This window comes from Austrofundulus limnaeus, unplaced genomic scaffold (assembly GCF_001266775.1).
Source record: "Austrofundulus limnaeus strain Quisiro unplaced genomic scaffold, Austrofundulus_limnaeus-1.0 Scaffold180, whole genome shotgun sequence".
Classification (NCBI taxonomy): Eukaryota; Metazoa; Chordata; class Actinopteri; order Cyprinodontiformes; family Rivulidae; genus Austrofundulus; species Austrofundulus limnaeus.
The window spans coordinates 478067-497825 of NW_013952582.1; the positions used below are offsets into that span (position 1 = coordinate 478067).

The 19759-nt window shown below is 39.1% G+C and overlaps 1 protein-coding gene across 1 annotated transcript in view; it reads left to right on the plus strand.

Moving 5' to 3' along the window:
- The window catches only part of LOC106524252 (adenylate cyclase type 6), a gene marked incomplete in the record, with an annotated part of 74656 nt that extends 59841 nt beyond the window's left edge, over window positions 1-14815 (plus strand). The window contains 15 exon segments of the mRNA XM_014017980.1: window positions 803-931; window positions 1022-1050; window positions 1155-1302; window positions 1415-1512; window positions 2628-2715; window positions 2811-2927; window positions 3019-3177; window positions 3289-3464; window positions 5995-6021; window positions 6949-6978; window positions 7182-7314; window positions 8407-8670; window positions 8757-8961; window positions 9043-9167; window positions 12113-14815. Coding sequence (XP_013873434.1) covers window positions 803-931; window positions 1022-1050; window positions 1155-1302; window positions 1415-1512; window positions 2628-2715; window positions 2811-2927; window positions 3019-3177; window positions 3289-3464; window positions 5995-6021; window positions 6949-6978; window positions 7182-7314; window positions 8407-8670; window positions 8757-8961; window positions 9043-9167; window positions 12113-12241 — 1857 coding nt within the window.
- Window positions 14816-19759: the final 4944 nt, after the last annotated feature.

The window sequence follows — 19759 nt, forward strand, 5'->3', positions numbered from 1 at the left end:
AATGTTTGGATAATTTTTCAAAAGAACAAACATTTAATAACAAGTCTTTTAAGGCGGGTAAGAAAAATAAATAACTTTTGGACGTAAAAACTTCAGATTTCTTAACATTTATTAATGGTACCATCATGGTCTGTCCTGTGCAGAATGACAAAATACAAATTTATTTCTTTACTAAAACCTCTGTAACTTTGCTCCAGTTCATTTTAGCAGCATGAATCTTTGCACAGGTGAAGTCCYCAAGTGGATTTATGGTGTCCAAGAGGTTTTAGCCTGATTCATTATGGTTTTACATAGGTTATATACTGTCTAATGAAATTAATTTTCAGGTGAGAGTGAAAAAAATATATACAGTATATGTTCCATCCCCAATATCTCTAAAACCACAGCAGCTGTTTTAATATTTACACTTCTGATAAAATCTCCCAAGTGTTAGTTTTATTTTGATACCAAGATTATTTAAGTAGAGTTTYTAAATGCTGAGATACACTCATTTACATTTCGGCAAGGTATTTTGAGCAAAAACTTTAAGAAAACCCCTTGGGGCTTAAGAGGTAAAGTAAATTCTGGGGATTTCCTCTTGAAGAAGCAGAAATACAATCCTGTGACTTCTCTGTAAGTGACAAACTTGAAAGCAAAGTCCTCCAGGCTGCCTGTCACGCTCTCCCCACTGCTCGGAGGAGATGAAGAGCCAGATTCACTGGGCGTTCTTAGTCACTGTTTTTTTTTTTTTTTACGTTGGCCATGTGTGGCGCTGCCGCGTGAGAACAGTTGGTCAAGCCTTCGTGTTGTTCCCTCTGAGCAGAAGGAGGAGAAGGCGATGATGCAGAAGATGCAGCGGACGCGAGCCAACTCTAACGAGGGGCTGATGCCACGCTGGGTCCCCGACAGAACCTTCCCCAGAACCAAAGACTCCAAAGTCTTCAGACAAATGGTGAGGCTGGACATCAATATGCTGGTGGACGAGGCTGGCTGCAGCCTGTCCCAGAGAGTCCTAATTATGTCTCGTCTCTTCTCTTGGCAGGGGATTGATGAGTCCTCCAGTAAAGACAAGTGAGCACCGGCTATTCTAGTTTGACTTGGGTGGATTTTGTTTACTCTGCGGCTTCCTGATCAGCCTGTTTGTGTGTGCGTGTTTGTGTGTGTGTGTTTGGCAGCCGAGGGGTTCAGGAGGCCATGAATCCAGAGGACGAGGTGGATGAGTTTCTGGGGCGAGCCATCGACGCTCGCAGCATTGACCAACTCAGAAAAGACCACGTCAAGAAGTTCCTGCTCACTTTCCAGACCTCGAGCCTGGAAAAAAAGGTGCAGACTAACAAAACCAAACATTTGAAGAGCATTTTGACCTCAAATATTACCAGTCCTTCAAAAATAATCTGCTCATGTTTGATTTTCCCATCTGTTCTTATTGTTGTAGTATTCCAAGAAAGTAGATGACCGCTTTGGAGGCTATGTTGCCTGTACTCTGCTGGTGTTCTGCTTCATATCGTTCATTCAGATTGTTATCTTTCCACAGTGAGTACCTCAAGTCACACACTCTCACAAAAACACAATTTGAATTTCAGATTTACACAGTTTGTTTAGACATTTATACACAAAACCTCTGCTTCTGCATTTTCTTTAAAGGGATCCTTGAACAGTTGTAAGATTAGACTTTAAACATATATTTTAACTGTAAAATAAAGACTGTAAAAATACTGTAGGATGTTCAGTTTTTATCATTTTTAAACTAAAAGTTGAAAAATATATTACACGGATGGGGCCATTTTATTTACATGCAAAAAATTCTGGGTAAATGATGTCGACAGGTTCTCAGTGCGAGGCTGCTAGTGAGCTATATCCACCCTGAAGGTTAATCTTGGACAATATCTGATGATCAACTCTTTTAAATGAAACCAGAGAGCGTTGACAGAGAGGAGAAGGTAGAAATGACTCAGCCTGTAACTGAAAATATGGATGGAGGACAACAGAGCTGCTTCATGGAAGAAGAACCTCTTGATCAAACCTAAAAAACACTAGACTGAGAGCCCTGCCTATCCCATCCATCTGGGACATCATGGATGAGGAAAAACAGCAACCAAACAGGGTGACAGCTCACAGGGACTTGTGCCCCAACTATCGCTGCTTGAAGTTTACAAATAAGTCAGTGAAACAATGAAAGAATAAGACAAACAGCCTGAACAACCACTGAGCTGCTTTAATCCATTTATAACTAGACCCACCCCACTGGTGTTTCATGACCCACAGTGAAGTCTTGACCTGAAGAAGCTCCTTGATGTCATGCTTGTTGCAGACTTGCACTGTTAAGGTTACAGATCTGTTTTTATATTTCTTTGTGTTTATCTGTAATAAAAACTCTATTTTTACCGCAACTGCCGATGTTTTTACTCTCAGCCCCGAGGGGTTTTTGTACGCATAATGCTATAAAAGTGCTCCAGCTGTGAGTCATGTGACATTTTCTGCAAACACAAGTAGCCTCTTCTGTGACATAAAATAAAACTGTTTTTATTGGATTGTTTTTGGGGGGTCTGCTTTGATTCTGCAACACAAAAATAAAGCAATAAATGGTTATTTCAGTTGTCAAGCATACAAGCATGTTTTTAACCAGATTAATGTTTTCTCTCCTGCAGCACCCCAGTAATGCTGGGAATCTACATCAGTATCTTCATCATTCTCGCCAACATCCTCTTCATCTGTGCCATATACTCGTGCATCAAGGTAGCGGAGCTCCTCTGAACACGACAACAAACCTTTGATTGTGCGTTTCCTGGTGTTTCGGTACAACTCTGTACATAATTGTTTTGTTTTCGCAGCTCTTTCCAGGTGCGATGCAAACCGTCTCAAAGAAGATCGTCCAGTCTCGCACCAACAGCACCCTGGTCGGAGTGTTCTCCATCATCCTCGTCTTCATCTCCGCCTTCGTTAATATGGTGAGACGAGCGTGAAACAAAGAGGCAGGTTTACGCTGCGGGACTTGATTCTGAATGCCCGCTCGTGTTTTTTTTTTTTTTTTGGCTGCAGTTCTCCTGCGACACCACAAGCTTGACGGCGTGCGTCGCTGAGAAGCTGAACGTCTCGGCGGCCCTGGTGACGCCCTGCCTGATCCGCGGTTTGAACGTGTCCGTTGAGGGGGGGCTAGAGATCTGTCCGAGCCGAGGTCCTTCCTGCCCGTTTCCTGAGGTGTGTGTGTTCGTGTTTCCCCTCTACGACCAGAAGGAAAATGTCACATGTGTGCCTCTCTGGGAGTTCTGGTTGCTGATGCGTCTCGCTGCCGTCTCCTGTCTGTGTCAGTATTTCAGCTACAGCGTGCTGCTGACGCTGCTGGCCTGCTCCGTGTTCCTGCAGATCAGCAGCATAGGGAAGCTGGCCCTCATGCTGTTCATCCAGCTCACCTTCCTGCTGCTGGTGGAGTGGCCACAAGTAGCACTGTTTGACAACGCAGACCTCTTTATCACCTCCAATGCCATGTAAGTACGATCACAGGAGTCTGGACCCCGTTCTGTCTGTGCTGAAGTGTTTTTGAAAGTTGGCATCACATCAGGCTGGTATCTCATCGAGCTGCTATTGTTGGAGGAGAGCTGAAGACCATCCTTAACATGCCTTAAAAGGCACTGAATTCATCAATTAAAAAATAAGGCCTTAATTAGCCTTAAAATGTCTTAAGAGTTCTTAAAAATGTTAACACAATGTAAGTAGGATGACTGTAATTTGTCTCAAATGTTAAAGTGATTGGTAACTTTTATTTATTTATTTAAATTATTTACCAAATGCTTCTCACAGCTAGTTTTTTTGTATGTTATAGTGCCTGTGACATGCCTATCCTTCAAACACAAAAAGTCAAAGAAAGCATCTTTATATTTAAGAAAATTGGCATAGTATACATGATTTTACCCATTTTATCACATAACTGGCCTATTTTCTTTTGAATTTGGCTCAGCCAAAGTGAAACAGGAAGTGACATCAAAGGGGAACTCGTTAGAATAGAATAGAATAGAATAGAAATATGTAAATGTATGAATTGTTGTTAAATGAGTTAAACCTTTATTTTTCTTTTTTATAAACTAAATATTTTTGATTGAATTTATTTATTTGAGAAAAAGGGGCAGATATAATAAGATTTTTTATTTCTTCTGCTACCTTTCATTTAATTTGTGATTTGTATTTTTGTTGTAGAGTTCATGTTGTTTTTTAAAGAAATGAATAAACTAACTGAACTAAAAAATAGAATAGAATAGAATAGAATAGAATAGAATAGCCTTTGTTGTCCCACCGAGGGGAAATTCAGGTGTCACAGCAGCATCAGTACAGAGTTTCACACACTAGTTACTTTACAAACTATAGATAGTACACAAAACAAAATTAGAATCATTAAAATCATTAATAAAATAAACTTGCTGGTCTCTGTTTATTAAAACAAAATTATTTAAACTTTAACTGTTCTTCGTCTTTGCTAGCGACTAAAAATAATTTAATGAAACATCAGATTTTTCTCTAAAGTCTGTTGTTAGCTTTTGTAACAAAGCTCTGTGTACATGCAGACATTCCCCTTTGACATCACTTCCTGTTTCTTCACATGCAAATACCTCAACAACTGTTCATCTGAGCGACATGGAATTTGTTTTGCAATATGTTATCAATGTTATCTTTCCAAAAATGCATTCGTGTTTGTTACAAAAGTTTGACGTCACAGGCACTTCAAAATAAACATTTGGGTAAAATTTGCCTTTATTGTGAGTTTGGTCTTTAATTTGATTTCAAGTGACATTAAAGAGGTGTTAAAAAGTCTTAAATTTAACTTGCCTTTTGCTGTAGGGACCCGGGAAGACTCAAAATTGAGAGAAAATAGGCACATTTTCAGAGACGGTTTTATGAAGCTCTGAGAGTTTGGGGTCAAGAGAGCTGTACAGCTGTGATTTGCTCGGCCAGTGTTTTGAAAATCATGGCCTCGTTTTGTGTGCGCAAATTACAAAACTGTATTCTAGCCCAACCCTGCCAAACATTTGTGATTTATTTCCACTGGATAAAAAACAGATTTGGACCAGTTTATCATTATTTAATCGGCATGGTTAGACCACTTGTAGCTCTGGAAGATTTTTGAACGACCTCAGATCTGCATTTTAAAGAGTAAAATGAACGAGCTGTGCGTTCATCTCTGATGTGATGTGATGCAGGTGAACCTCAGCTGTTATTGCTCAACCAGCTGCAGTAAAATGTCACTAATCCTCTCTGGGCTCACGGGCACTTGGGTCCGGCGTGAGCCGCTCTGGAGACGGCAGCAGGTGTGGAGTTTGACCCGAGCAGTGAAACACTATTTTGCTACGGTGCACACTGTGTCAAGACAAATTAAGAAGCAAAAGTATAAACAGGCGGCAATTTACATAAGAATATTGTGCTCTAGAACCAAAGAAACTGGACTGTGAAACCCCCAACAAGCTCATTTAAGAGAAAATATATCTTTTCTCAAAACTCGAGCTGTAAGACTTTGAAAAACCTGAGAATCTCCTGAGTCTTTAGAGATTTCCTCATTATCTGATGCAGCCAAATGAGAGACTGACTTTGGCAAATCTGTGCTTCATCTGATAAATAACCATTATCCTAATAATTTATTCTTAAAAACATCTCTGAGCTATGGCACATGGTTAGTTACATTTTACATCAGTTTGCCTCTGATGTAGATTCATTTTTAAATAAAATGTTTTATTTTCATGTTGCTAAAAGCTCATCAAGTGACTGACATTTCAAATGAACCCAGGCTATAAATGCTTTAGTGTATGGTTTTAACACTTATCCCAATTAAACAATAAATTAAATGAAATAAAATACACAGCTGCACTTCAACATAAAGTTAATTTGCTGTAGAAACTAAATATGTACAGATTATTAAACATCTTTGTTTTTCTTCTGATCGAATAGATTCAAACTGGGAGTGTTTTAGAAATAAGCAAAAGCTGTGCATTGTGTCATTGTATTTACTTTGTTTTTGTTTTCTCTTTATAGAGATTTAAACAAAACTAACGCTACATGGTAAGTTGATTTATGTTTTGTATTTATTGTTTTTGTCACCTCACTAGTTTGTCTGTATAGATTTAAAGCCATTTAAAAATTAATTAGAACATTTTTGTTTCTAATTAGGTGATTATTTGGTAAAAAGAAATTAGTTTTTATCTGTCAGAAATGTATCTCTGTTGTTTTTATAGGAACCAAAAGATCACATTAGGTCCTCTTTCTTTTCTTTTCTTTTCTTTTCTTTTCTTTTCTTTTCTGGAGGTTTTGCTTCATTAAAAAACTAAATAAAAAGTAAAATTCTTGCTTAATTTTAAAGTAGTTTACAGAAAATAAGAGAACTGAGCAAAAATCTAAAAACATTACAACAAAATGTAATATTTTAGATAAATTAAATAATAACAGATCAAACCTGAGCTGATTTATGTGCACTAATCAACTCTTAAATTAAATGTTTCTTGTTTTCTCTGAATGACTGATGCCATTTAAAATTCCTGTTGCTTTAGAAAAAGGCATTTTTATTTTTTTATAATAAAACAGATTAATAAAACCACAAAGTTCATGAATCTGAAGAAAATTCACCTTCCTTGTAGTTTTTGTCTCTTTCAGACAGATGATTTCACAGACAGCCCACAGTTTCCAGAAAAGCTTCAGTTTTACACAACAGATCCGTCCTTTAAACAACATTTTTAAACAAACAGAAATGATAGGAAGTCTTAGATCTTCAGGTTTAAGGACATTTGTCTTCCTTTCCTCCACCACGTTGTGGCTGATTGGGTTAAGACTAAAAACAAATAGAGGCTAAAAGTAGACTGGACTTTCCCCGCAGTGTTTGAATATTAATTTAAACTTGGTGAAAATATTTTGTGACTTTTTGTTTTCTTTATTAAAGCTGTTGATTATTAGCTTTAGTTGTTCTCATGAGAATTTCCTCTTTTTTTATTTTAGGTCCAGTTTCAATGAAACTACAAACCAGTGGTAAGATATTTTACTTACATCAGACAGATTATTATTCTTGAACATTGACTTTTATTTTCTTGAAAAAAAAATCAAATCTTTGCTTTTCATCCCCCATGGCGGAGCGAAGACATTAGTGTTCCACCTTAATTAAATGCCATTAAGATGTATGCACAGTGACAGAATAAATGTTGATGCTGCTTTACTCAAACTCCATTTTTCAGCCCATTTGTTGTGACCAAAGTGTCCCTTCGGGTCATGACTCCAGTGATCCTCACAGTCTTTGTCCTGGCTCTGTACCTGCACGCACAGCAGGTGGAATCCACCGCGCGCCTCGACTTCCTGTGGAAATTACAGGTACTGACTCTAGAGTCCACTAGAGGGCTGCATCTGAGCACGTTGGGTCTGTTTGAACAGGTCCGTCTCACAGCTGTGTGGTCCTCCCTGTGTTATATGACAGCCTTATATAAAAGCTGCTTGAATCTACTAAATCAGGGCTTCTTAACCTTTTTGACCTCGGGGCCCAATTTGTTCAACATAAAGTGACACGAGGCCCAGTCAGACATTACCATACGGATCAAAATGATAATTATTCTAAATCTTGGTTTAAATTATAATTATTCTAAATCTTGGTTTAATGTATCATTACGTATTATTTGCATTATAACTAAATAAAATACACTTAAAGTTTAAAAGTAAAACTCGTCAAATAATCACAAGACATGATTATGACAAACATTTTTTTTATTGAACAAATACAACAATCAGTCAACAGACCACTCAGGCTTATCAACACAAAAATAACATTTTTAAACATAAACAACAAAAATTGACAATTCAATAAATAAAATTGTGATCATAAAATAGATACATTCAAAAATATTTCATGTAAATGTTCCAAATAAAAAAAATAAATTTGATAAAGTGCAAATGAAAATAAAGCCTTTTTAAACCTTTGCATGGTAGAACCAGAAGCTGCTTTTCATATTAGTGACAAACAATAACAGTAACAACAGCTTTTTGACAAAATGTTTAAAAATAAATTACAAAAATTAATTTGATAAAGTGCAAATTAAAACATAGTTGTATCTGCAACTCTATTTGATAATGTTTTGAACTTTTAAAATATTGAATGATAGAACCAGAGGCTGCACTTCGTATTAGTGACAAACTGACATTTTTTGATGGATTACCTTCATTTTTGCTTCTACTTTTCATTTAAAATAAGTTTCCATTCTCGGCAGGTTTCTAAGGTTCTTCTTCTACTTATTAAAAAAAGTTGTTAAACATCTGAGTGGTGCACTACTGCTACTAGTGGTGAGAAGTTGTATTGTACCATATTCAAAATGTGGTCCCGCAGCCCAAAGTTAAAAACTGTTGCTCTTTTGAGGCCCTCAAGGTGCGGCCCATAGGTTGAGAATCTCTGTACTAAATAACCCTCGCTCTCAGGCCACCGAGGAGAAGGAGGAGATGGAGGAGCTGCAGGCCTACAACCGTCGCCTCCTTCACAACATCCTGCCGAAGGACGTGGCCGCTCACTTCTTGGCTCGAGAGCGGCGCAACGACGAGCTGTACTACCAGTCCTGCGAGTGCGTGGCCGTCATGTTCGCCTCCATCAGCAATTTCTCCGAGTTCTACGTGGAGCTGGAGGCCAACAATGAGGGAGTGGAGTGTCTCCGGCTGCTTAACGAGATCATCGCAGACTTCGATGAGGTAAAAACTGCCTTTTTGTTCTGTTTTGTTTTTAAAAGCTGATCTTTGAGCTTGGAGGAATTTTATCCGTCTTCTTCCTGCCTCAGATCATCAGTGAGGAGAAGTACAGGCAGCTAGAGAAGATCAAGACCATCGGCTCCACCTACATGGCGGCCTCTGGCCTTAATGACTCTACGTATGACAAAGAGGGCCGCACTCACATCACTGCACTAGCAGACTACGCCATGAGGCTGAGAGAGCAGATGAAGTACATCAATGAGCATTCCTTCAACAACTTCCAGATGAAGATAGGTGAAGAGCAGCAACTCAGAGAAACCCTCACGGAGGCGTTCACCGCGGCTCACGATCCATTTCTGTGTTTCTGTGTGACAGGTCTGAACATCGGGCCGGTGGTGGCAGGAGTGATTGGGGCTCGGAAGCCTCAGTACGATATCTGGGGGAACACGGTCAACGTGGCCAGTCGCATGGACAGCACAGGTGTACCTGACCGCATACAGGTCTGTTCCATGGTACTAATACTTTACAGGTGATCCTATGGTCAGGGAAGCACTTTATAGGGAATAATAATAACGTATACATTTACAGCGGGTAAAATAAGTATTGAACAGTTAACATTTTTCTCAGTAAATATATTACTAGAGGTGCTAATGACATGAAATTTTCACCAGATGTCGGTAACAACCCAAGTGATCCATACATACAAAGAAATCAAACCATAAATGTCCAGAAATGAAGTTATTTGTAATAATGTGGAATGGCACAGGGAAAAAGTATTGAACACATGAAGAAAGGGAGGTGTAAAAAGACATGGAAAGCCAAGACACCAGCTGAACTCTCTCAGTAATTAGAAAGCAAGCCTGCCCCTTGTCAGTGCAAGTTAATATCAGCTGGTTCAGTCCCAAATGATGGCCAGGTATCACACAAGAACCATCTGATGATGGTAAAAGTAAAGAGCTCTCTCAAGACCTTCACAACCTTATTGTTGCAAAGCATAATGATGGCATCGGTTACAGAAGAATGTCTAAACTTCTGAAGGTTCCAGTGAGCACTGTTGGGGCCATAATTCAGAAGTGGAAAGAACATTATTTCACCATAAACCGACCACGACCAGGTGCTCCTCACAAGATTTCTGACAGAGGAGTGAAAAGAATTATCAGAAGAGTTGTCCAAGAGCCAAGGACCACTTGTGGAGAGCTTCAGAAAGACCTGGAATTAGCAGGTACGATTGTTTCAAAGAAAACAATAAGTAATGCACTGAACCACCATGGCCTGTATGCACGCTCACCACGCAAGACTCCACTGCTGAAGAAACAGCATGTTGAAGCTCCTTTAAAGTTTGCTGCACAACATTTAGACAAGCCTGTTTAATACTGGGAGAATATAGTCTGGTCAGATGAGACCAACATTGAACTGTTTGGATGCCAGAATACACATCATGTTTGGAGGTAAAATGGCACTGCACATCAGTCCAAAAACACCATACCAACAGTGAAGTTTGGAGGTGGGAACATCATGGTGTGGGGCTGTTTTTCAGCATATGGTACTGGCAAACTTCAAATAATTGAAGGAAGGATGAGTGGAAAAATGTACAGAGACATTCTTGATAAAAATCTGCTTCCATCTACCAGGATGATGAAGATGAAACATGCCTGGACATTTCAGCAAGACAATGAGCCCAAACACAAAGCCAAGGAAACTCTCAGTTGGTTTCAGAGAAAGAAACTAAAGCTGCTGGAATGGCCCAGCCAATCACCTGACCTGAATCCAACAGAAAATCTATAGAAAGAACTAAAGATCAGAGTTCATAGAAGAGGTCCACGAAACCTTCAAGATTTGAAGACTGTTTGTGTGGAAGAATGGGCCAAAATCACACCTGAGCAATGCATGCGACTAGTTTCTCCATACAGGAGGCGTCTTGAAGCTGTCATTGACAACAAAGGCTTTTGTATAAAGTATTAGATAAATTTCAGTAAGTGTGTTCAATACTTTTTCCCTGTGCCATTCCACATTATTACAAATAACTTCATTTCTGGACATTTATGGTTTGATTTCTTTGTATGTATGGATCACTTGGGTTGTTACCAACATCTGGTGAAAATTTCATGTCATTAGCACCTCTAGTAATATATTTACTGAGAAAAATGTTGACGTGTTCAATACTTATTTTACCTGCTGTATACTGCTGCAACCTTTTCAAATAAATCAAAGTAGAAAATTGTACCAATGTCTTAAACATGGAACTGATGAACTTTTCTCTTGAAATGTAAACTGTAACACATTCAGTGGAGTATCGATACTGGTATTGGTATCAGTCCTGAGTATCAGGGTATTTTGTACGAGTACTTGTAAAACTGCTGGTATCAGAACACCACTAATTAAAGTACCTGATTTCACATAATTCAGAGACAGGTGTGGATCACTAAAGGAGTCATTTTACTCCAAAATGGCCTCATTACAAATAAAATACAAAGCTGTTAATCAGTTTTTATTTTTTTATTTACTAAAACATAAACACTAAAACTAAGATATCCAACAAAAGTTGTAGAAAAGCTTCATGAGATTGAGTTGAGATTCATTTGCACTTATTATATATTTTTATTAAGGGTGCAACAATACATGTACTCGTATCAAACCGTTCAATACAGTGCTTTAGGTTCAATGCACACTTGTATCAAACAATATAGATTTTTAAAATGTATTTTATCAACTTGTTTTCTGAAGATGCTCTGTGTTGAAGGATCAGTGGATCTGTGTTTGACTTCTCCACCTAGGCTGTATTTTTGAGCGCAGATCTACTGAGAAACTTGCTGTTTCAGCAACATTTAATTTAAAAACTGTTGTTTTGGGGTTAAACAACTGTTCTTACTTAATTTAAATAAATTAAAACCTAAAATGGGCTTGGAAATTTTTCTTTTTTGTATCGAAAAAATATTGAACCTTGAGACTAAAGTATTGAACCGAACCGAATCGTGAATTTTCTGTATCGTTGCACCCCTAATTTTTATATAACATCTTTGATACGTTAGCTAGAATAAATGTTTATTATTATTAACAGCTTCTTTTTATTCTAACATCTTTGATCTGGAACTTCATCCAGACGATGATTAATTTATTTCATGGTCTCCTTTTTTTGTCGCGTTTTTGCATTCAGCGACAGGCGGGAAAAGTTTTCACTCGTATGTTTGTCGTTTTAGCAACATGAACCAGTGGACAAATTTTAATGAAACTTACCAAAACCAAAAACATTTTTTAGGTCATTTGAACTCCCAAGCACACAATAGAAGGTGCAGGTTTCCTGTATAATGACCATCGGGAATCCTAGTAGTTTACAGGCAATTCCTACAACTTGACATGTATGGGTTTGTGATAAAACTGAAAAAACTATTAAAAATAAAAAGTCAGCATCCTTCCTTCTTTTCCGTCCTGTAACCCTTCCCCTCAGGTGACCACAGACCTCCACCAGGTGCTTGCAAACAAAGGCTACGTCCTGGAGTGCCGCGGCGTTGTTAAGGTCAAAGGCAAAGGGGAAATGACCACCTACTTCCTGAACGACGGGCCTCCCAACAGTTAGCAGCCACGGCGGCGGCGGCGGCGGTAGACGCCGGGACAATCTCCCCTCCAGATGGACACGGCAGCATCACTGAGCGAGCACTCACAATGCGAGCGGACCGCTAAAAGAACAATCGCCATCACTTGAACCCCTCCCCCGAGCGCAGAGGAAAAGGTTTCAGACTCCAGGAGGAGCGTGTTCTCAGCGATAGGAGGAACGTCCACGTTGGACGGCCACTCGGGCCCTCGTCTGTGTGGAAGGACGCGTGTTTGTTCTCATGTCTAGCCTCTCTCTCAGGCTTCTTGAAAGATGCAAAGTCTGTTTATTTAAAAACAAACGCCTTTTAGCCTGTGTTAAAAAAACAAAAGAAGAATAACGCTGTACATAAGGCTACCTTATTTTTCATTTTAATTTGTCTTTTTTTTTGGGTCATTTTTAATTTCACATGAATTTTGAACAGGTACTCTTGCTTTGTTTCTGCATTAATTATTTATTTGAATCTCGATGTTTTGTGCTAAAAGGTCCTTTATGAAAACGTGTGAACACATGCGCGCACAAATATCCAGTTTATTACACGTTGATAAGTGTGTATTTACATGCATATTTGTGTGTGAATGACTATATGTATAAACTGAGGAGGAATATATTGACCAAAGACTAAAGTATTTACTAAAAGCAAGGCAAAACGTTGATATGTTCTCGCTAAGGTCAGCCATGATCACCACCTCTAACCCGCGGGCGGAGCGCCTGAAACTCTCCACCTTTCCACCCAAACCTCTGGCAGTGAAGGCTGCGCCGCCACTTTCATAGAACACAAAAAGTTGATTTATTTAGACCGCAGACAGCAGATTTTTAACTCTTGAATGATAAAATTCCCCACAATCGTTTTACCAGATTAAAAAGAAAGAAAGATTACAGACGACCAAGCTCCTGAATTTTTTGTTTTTGTTTTTTTGAGAAAGAACCAGCTCCAGGCCAGTTCTTCTTCCTCCTCGGTTCAGGTTTGGTTCCTGAGCAGCCGGTGATCGACGCCGGCGGCTCGTTCAGAGAGGTACGCTTTGGTGGAAGTCAAAGGAACATATCAGATTTGTCGGGTAGAAGCGGGCTTAAACGTTTGGATTTCAACGCCGTGGCGCCACGCAGCCTGATTCTTCTATGAAGAAGAAGACAGAGGAGAGAAATATCTTGATTTTGACTGAATACTGTGCTTTGTAATCCTGAAGGGGCATAACTATTTTCACTGTGAGGTTTTTATGATACAACAAAACTGCTTTCTTGCCAAACATAACTGCTTCAGAGCATGTCTTACTGTGGTTTGTTTGTTTTTTTTTTCTTTTTCTTTTATGTTTTATTTCTTTTCTTTTTCGTTTCAGCGTAGGGTATTTTGTATAAATTCTGTACCCATAATTTGTATATTCTTAGTGTTATTATTATTATGATGTTGATGATTCTGGTTAATTATTATGCTTAATATGATGATTTCATTCCGATGAAAAAGGATAAAAAAGAACAGCACTTTTAATTTTATTTTTTGTTGTTGTAAAAAAAGAGAAGCCAGTTTTTAAAGCTCAAGCTCGCTGGTACTGACGGATCAACTGCAGCTGACCGAGTTCTGCTGTTTTTGACGTCAGGACAAATGAGGTCACGACCTTCGCAGCAGAACTAAAAAAAAAAACGGTGTTTGGTCCAAAAACCAAAAAAACCACAAAAAATAAATGAAGCAAAGCAAGAAGTAAAATGCACGCCGTGTAAAGAGGGACGAGGCAGGATAAGCAGGCTGGCGTCGTCTTGCATCGCTCCCTCCGATTCTTCATTTAGCAAAACGTATTGCCTTAAGTTAAACGAGAACTGGTCCTAGGGTCACGCCAGCGAGACGCGCGCCTGCTCACCGTGCCGAGGCACGGACGGAGGGAGGAAAAACGGGGGATAAGGGCTGGTAGTTTTCAGGGAACCCACTCATCGCTGCAGTGATCTCTGAGCGCAGCTAGGAAGAACCAGCACCAATGAAGCTCTTCCCTCACACTCATCGCTGGCAGAAAAACACAGACACACACACACAAACAGTTGATCATGTTTGTACCAAAGCCAGCTACTGCAGCCTCGTGCTACTGGTCTCCTGTGCAATGTTTGGGGTTTGGGGCGTGGTGGGAGCTCCAGAGGTCAGAACTTTCACACGAACTGTGACCGACGAAGGCAGGTTTCTAGGACAGACATGAGTTTATAAAGGCGTTCATTGTATGTATTCTATTTCTACTGGTTGTCCATAGACTTGTGTTGATTGTTAACTCTTGGAATGAGTTTTCTTGTTTTGTTTTTTATTGGGGAGGTGGGGAATAGGAGCAGGGAGGAATGTTGCCCCACATACTACTGAAACAGTGTTCTGCTCAGGCCTGATGAATCCTTCCGTATTCATTTTCTTTCCCTTTTTGTTTTCTTTGTATTTTCCTTGAGTTGGAGGAGTTGAAAAATGGGGGTGTTTTTTTATTTTATTTTATTTTTTTGCTAAGCTGCAAAGTTGGGAAGAGTTAAAGATTATGACAAAGAGAAAAATAACAGTTCCCCTTAAAGAAAAAAATAAAACTGAAAAAACATACACTTTTTTTTGTGTGGTCATGTGTTTACAGTGTGAAATATGTACGAACAAAGAACATTTATCACAAATCTAGAAATTACAACCAAAATCCGTTCTATAATTAAAATATCTCAAATTAGTGTCGCACTGTAATCATGCATTGTTTTAGCACAAGATAGGCTATATTTGAAAAACACSAACAATAATTTAGCTGTTTTACTTCTTGTAACACCTCTAAAATCATCATCAAGTTCATGACAGCAGTCGTTCAGAAAAGGCAAAGAAAAGCTGTTCCACTGCCTGTACTACATTTATTATCCACTAGAGGGCAGGATACACATTTCATACCAAACACAACAGGTTCATAAGGAAAGTATTCATCACAACGACTAAATAGAGGTCACAGAAACTTGTAGAGCAAATGAGATAGAAATGGTGATAATAAATTAATTATACTGTCAAGTTTGCAYTTTTGTGTCAACATTTGCCAAAACTCAGATCTCATCTGGGCGGTTATTTCCTGCTCAGAACTGTCACTATCATCTTCTGTTTCCACYTCAGCTAATCCCTCCAATGGCTTCTTAACTGAAAAGGGGCACAGAGGTCTTTCTTCTGAGTGTAGGTGGAGGGACAGTTTTTTCACTTGTCACCCTGTACCTAAGAATATCTATGAACAAAAGATCTTTACTTTAGAATCAGAGTTGTCATTGATGAAAACATAAAATTAAAAAAACTGTGTCATCCTGTGTCCTGAAAGTGAAATTACATTATTATTTCTCACAAAAAGTATAGCTTTACTGAGTATACACCCCTGAGTTAGCTAAGAGCTCCGGGACATGACGTCACGCAACCACCAGGCGCCATTTTGGCAGGAAACACTTGTTGTTTACATTAGCCTACTGCTAATCCACATCTACAGTTTCACTGTGTTGCAGCGATGGTTGACTCATGTTGTGCCCCTGGATGCACAAACCACCGAGGGCAAGTTAAAGACAGAGCCTTTTATCYCATTCCTAAAGATCCAGTTAGGAGGGAAAGATGGATTTCTGCAATTAAACGGGCACGGAGCTCGATGAAGAAAACCCAGCGATGGATCCCATCCCTCAATGGATTCRGCTTGTGCAGTGAACATTTTATATCAGGTAACTTCAGGTGAACATGATTTAATGTTATATTTACAGTATTCATAGCTATTCATWGCAATAAAGAGTTGTGTCCACAGTTTTAATGGTAATGATGTTTATTCGCAACAGTGTAGCAGTACTGTCAAAGCTAACTCGTAGCTGCTAGCTAGGCTAATGCTAAGGTGACTAGACGTCAGATTTCCGGGGATAATTTCCGTTTTGAACAACCTGTCCCCGGCTGAAGCTGTCCCTGGAAAAGTCCTAGGTTTGAGCTTTTGGTAAATGAATGTAAAAAAGGGTTGCAAGTAGACTGTTATTACGGTAGAAGGCTACAAAGTGAGTGAACATGTTGTGCAACAGCTGTTAGCATTAAGGTAGCTGGTCGTGCTGTTGATAACATTACAGAACACAGAACGTTAAAGTACACACACACTGTTGTTAATGACAAAAGGTGTTAACAGTGTGTGGGGATACGTTGCTGTTATTACACATAAATTTTCTTGTTTAAATTTGAGTAAATGTGAAAATGTTTCTGTCCCATTGAAACTTGATAATTTTTAAACAAAATGTACTATTTTCCAACCAAAACTTTATCTAATGTGATTGTGGCATTTTTCTTTTATAAATTCAGCTAAAATTTAAAATCCAGTAGCCTACATACCCTAATCCAACTTTTAGATTATGAATGATCCAGTACAAATCCTGATTGAATAATTTATCTTGCTGCTTCTCATTGGACGTGTGCACAAATATTTGGCCAGTGAGTATTTGGACCATATTGTCATTTTAAGGCATAGTTTCTAACTCCAAGCTTGTGTAATAATTGTGCAGACAGTGCATTTGTGCTGTAATCCAACAGATACTAATTGTGTATTATTTGTCCTAGGAAAGAAGAGTGACCATCCGCTTTCACCTGATTATGTACCATCAGTTTTCAAGCATGTGCCCTCACCAGTTAAGAAGATATGGAAGAAAACTAGTCTCATTAGAATCTGAATAGCAAGAATCAACAGAAGCACCCTTAGGATCACAAACTCCTGCGGCTGGACCGTCGTCTGTCACAGATTACATAGAACCAGAAAATGACTCTCAGACTTCGAATGACGGCGGTGACGTTGGACCTACATGTGATAAAGAAAACGGTAAAACGTAAATGCATTCTCTCAAGTTGGAGGTTCAAGCCTTAAGAGCTGAAAATCAGTTACTTTAGGAGAAAATATCTAAAAATGAACTTAATGAATCTACACTTCAAAACAATGATAAACAAGTTCTTATGTTAACTGGACTACATACATTTTCTATTCTGATAACACTTTTTAATGTTGTTTCCCCAGATGTTAAAATGAAATCAGCACTGACATTATTTCAACAATTTGTGTTGACATTAATTAAGCTACGAATGAATTTAAGCTTTGATTTTTTTGGCTTTTTATTTTGGTGTTGATTCCACCACAGTTTCAAAACTTTTTAAGCACTGTGTCAGTGTAATGTATTGTAGATTAGGGCCAAGTCTTATTCTCTGGCCTGAAAGAGACATTTAAGAAAAACTCTACCATATGCCTCCGTAACAAACATTTAAAAAAAAACTATTTGCATTATTGACTGCTTTGAAATATTCACTGAAAAGCCAAGTAASCTTTTAGCTAGTGCCCAGTGTTATTCAACATACAAATCACATCACACTATGAAATATCTTATTGCTATTAGCCCACAGGGATCTATTTGTTTTATTTCTAATGGTTGGGGAGGCCGCACAAGTGATAAGTTTATCACAGAAAATAGCAACTTTTTATCACACTTGCTTATCTCATGTCTCCTCCTCAACAATATCACTCTGAAAATAAAATAATAATTACTAAGCAAATAAAAACATATGTTTGACATTATGTGAAAACATAAAACAATTACTACCTCACCTGTTCTTTACTCACTGACAACTGGTCAAAGACAGCTTCTGCTCTTTTCTGCAGCTCGTCTCTCCTCACATCTCTCATTTCTTTCTCACAGAGGTTTGTGAGGGGATCTGGCAGGTCTAAACTCACTGCTTTAGGGACAGATGAGTCTGAATGCTCCCTCACAACAGACAAGATTACTGGTTTTATTGTTTGTCCATCTTTTCTACAGCACTGGGACAGGTTTTTGTAAAGCTGACGTTGCTTACTTGGGGTCAGTGGTGGGAAGGCTTTGGGGTTGGAAGAGGGTGTTTGGGTCTTGCTCTGCTTTTTGGATTTTTGTGTTTTGTTGAAAACAATATCCTTTCCCTGCAGGTACTCCACCTTCTTCATAGCAGTTTCWCTCGGTCTGTCCCATTTGCACTTTTTACATGTTGCTGTCGTCTCTTCCTCCCTATCTTGGTTATGCTGCCATAATTTGAACAGCATGGCAGACACATGGGAGCAGCACTCGCCCCGTCCAGCTGTGCAATTACAATGTGCACCTAGCACTGCGCCATCTCTTCTAACCACTGCCCATGGGGGCTCATTTAATCTTTGTGAATGATTCACCTGAAACAAAAGTCAGATACACAGCGCCATGTTTCAGCTACTAGCTTGCTGACTAACGTTAGCTTATGCTAGCATAATGATAGGTTTTGATACTGTTTTACATACGAGCTGCTGGACCGAAGCCTGGAAGATTTCATGGAACAAAGAGATTGGCTGCCTCTGAGAGTATCTGAGATCAGAGCTATCACACAACAAATGTTGATTTCTCTCTCTGCGTTAGGAGCACTTCATATGACTCATACAGACATTAAACCTGACAACATAATGTTAGTTGATCACATGTCTTCGCCCTTCAGAGTGAAATTAATAGATTTTGGGCTCTGCAYTTTCACTCATGATTTATCTGAGTTTAATTTATATCAAGCTCTYGCTTACAGAGCTCCAGAAATCTACCTGGGGTATTCACCAAACGAAGCCATGGACATGTGGGGGCTTGCTTGCACTTTGGGGGAGCTTTTTCTTGGCCACTTTATTTTTCCAGGTTATTCGGGATACGGGGTCTTAAGATCAATTGTAAATCTCATTGGTCAACCAGACCAGTTTTTTCTTGACAGCTCGACCCGGGTCACACAGTACTTTTCACAGGACCAGACTGACTTTACCTGGAGATTCAAAACAAAGATAGAATACCAAGAAGAGTCAGGAGAGACTCTTGAAGAAGAAAGTACTGATTTACAATCTTTGGATGGATGTTTGAAAGGGCAGGTGATTTTGACAATCCTCACGAGGTTCAAGATGTGAGAGAATTCGTAGACCTTTTGAAAAAGATGCTAGTTGTGAATCCTAGAGAGCGGATCAGCCCATTAGATGCACTGAAACACAACTTCATTACAATGAAACATCTTCCCATCTTCAGCGATGACTCGTATGTAAAGGAAGCCTTCAAAATAATGTCACAGCGCCAACCCATCCCAGTGGACAAACTTAAGGAGTGTGAAAACACAATCACCTCACATCCTGGTCCCATTATGGCGCCACCTGTCAATACTAACCCAGAAGCAGGTGACAGTGATGTAGACGAACCTCTGAGTGACAACCCAGATGATGCTCCGAAACATAGTTTTGTTGGAGTGAAGCATCTACCTGTCAACAACAGTGACTTGTATGCAAAGGAAGCATTCAACACTACGTCACAATGCCAACTCATCTCAGAGGATTTACCTATGGAGTGTGAAAGCTCACACTCACACACCTCACATCCTGCTCCCATTATGGCCCCACCTGTCAATACTAACCAAGAAGCAGGTGACAGTGATATGGATGAACCTCTGAGTGACAACCCAGATGATGCTCCGAAACATAGTTTTATTGGAATGAAGCATCTATCTGTCAACAACAG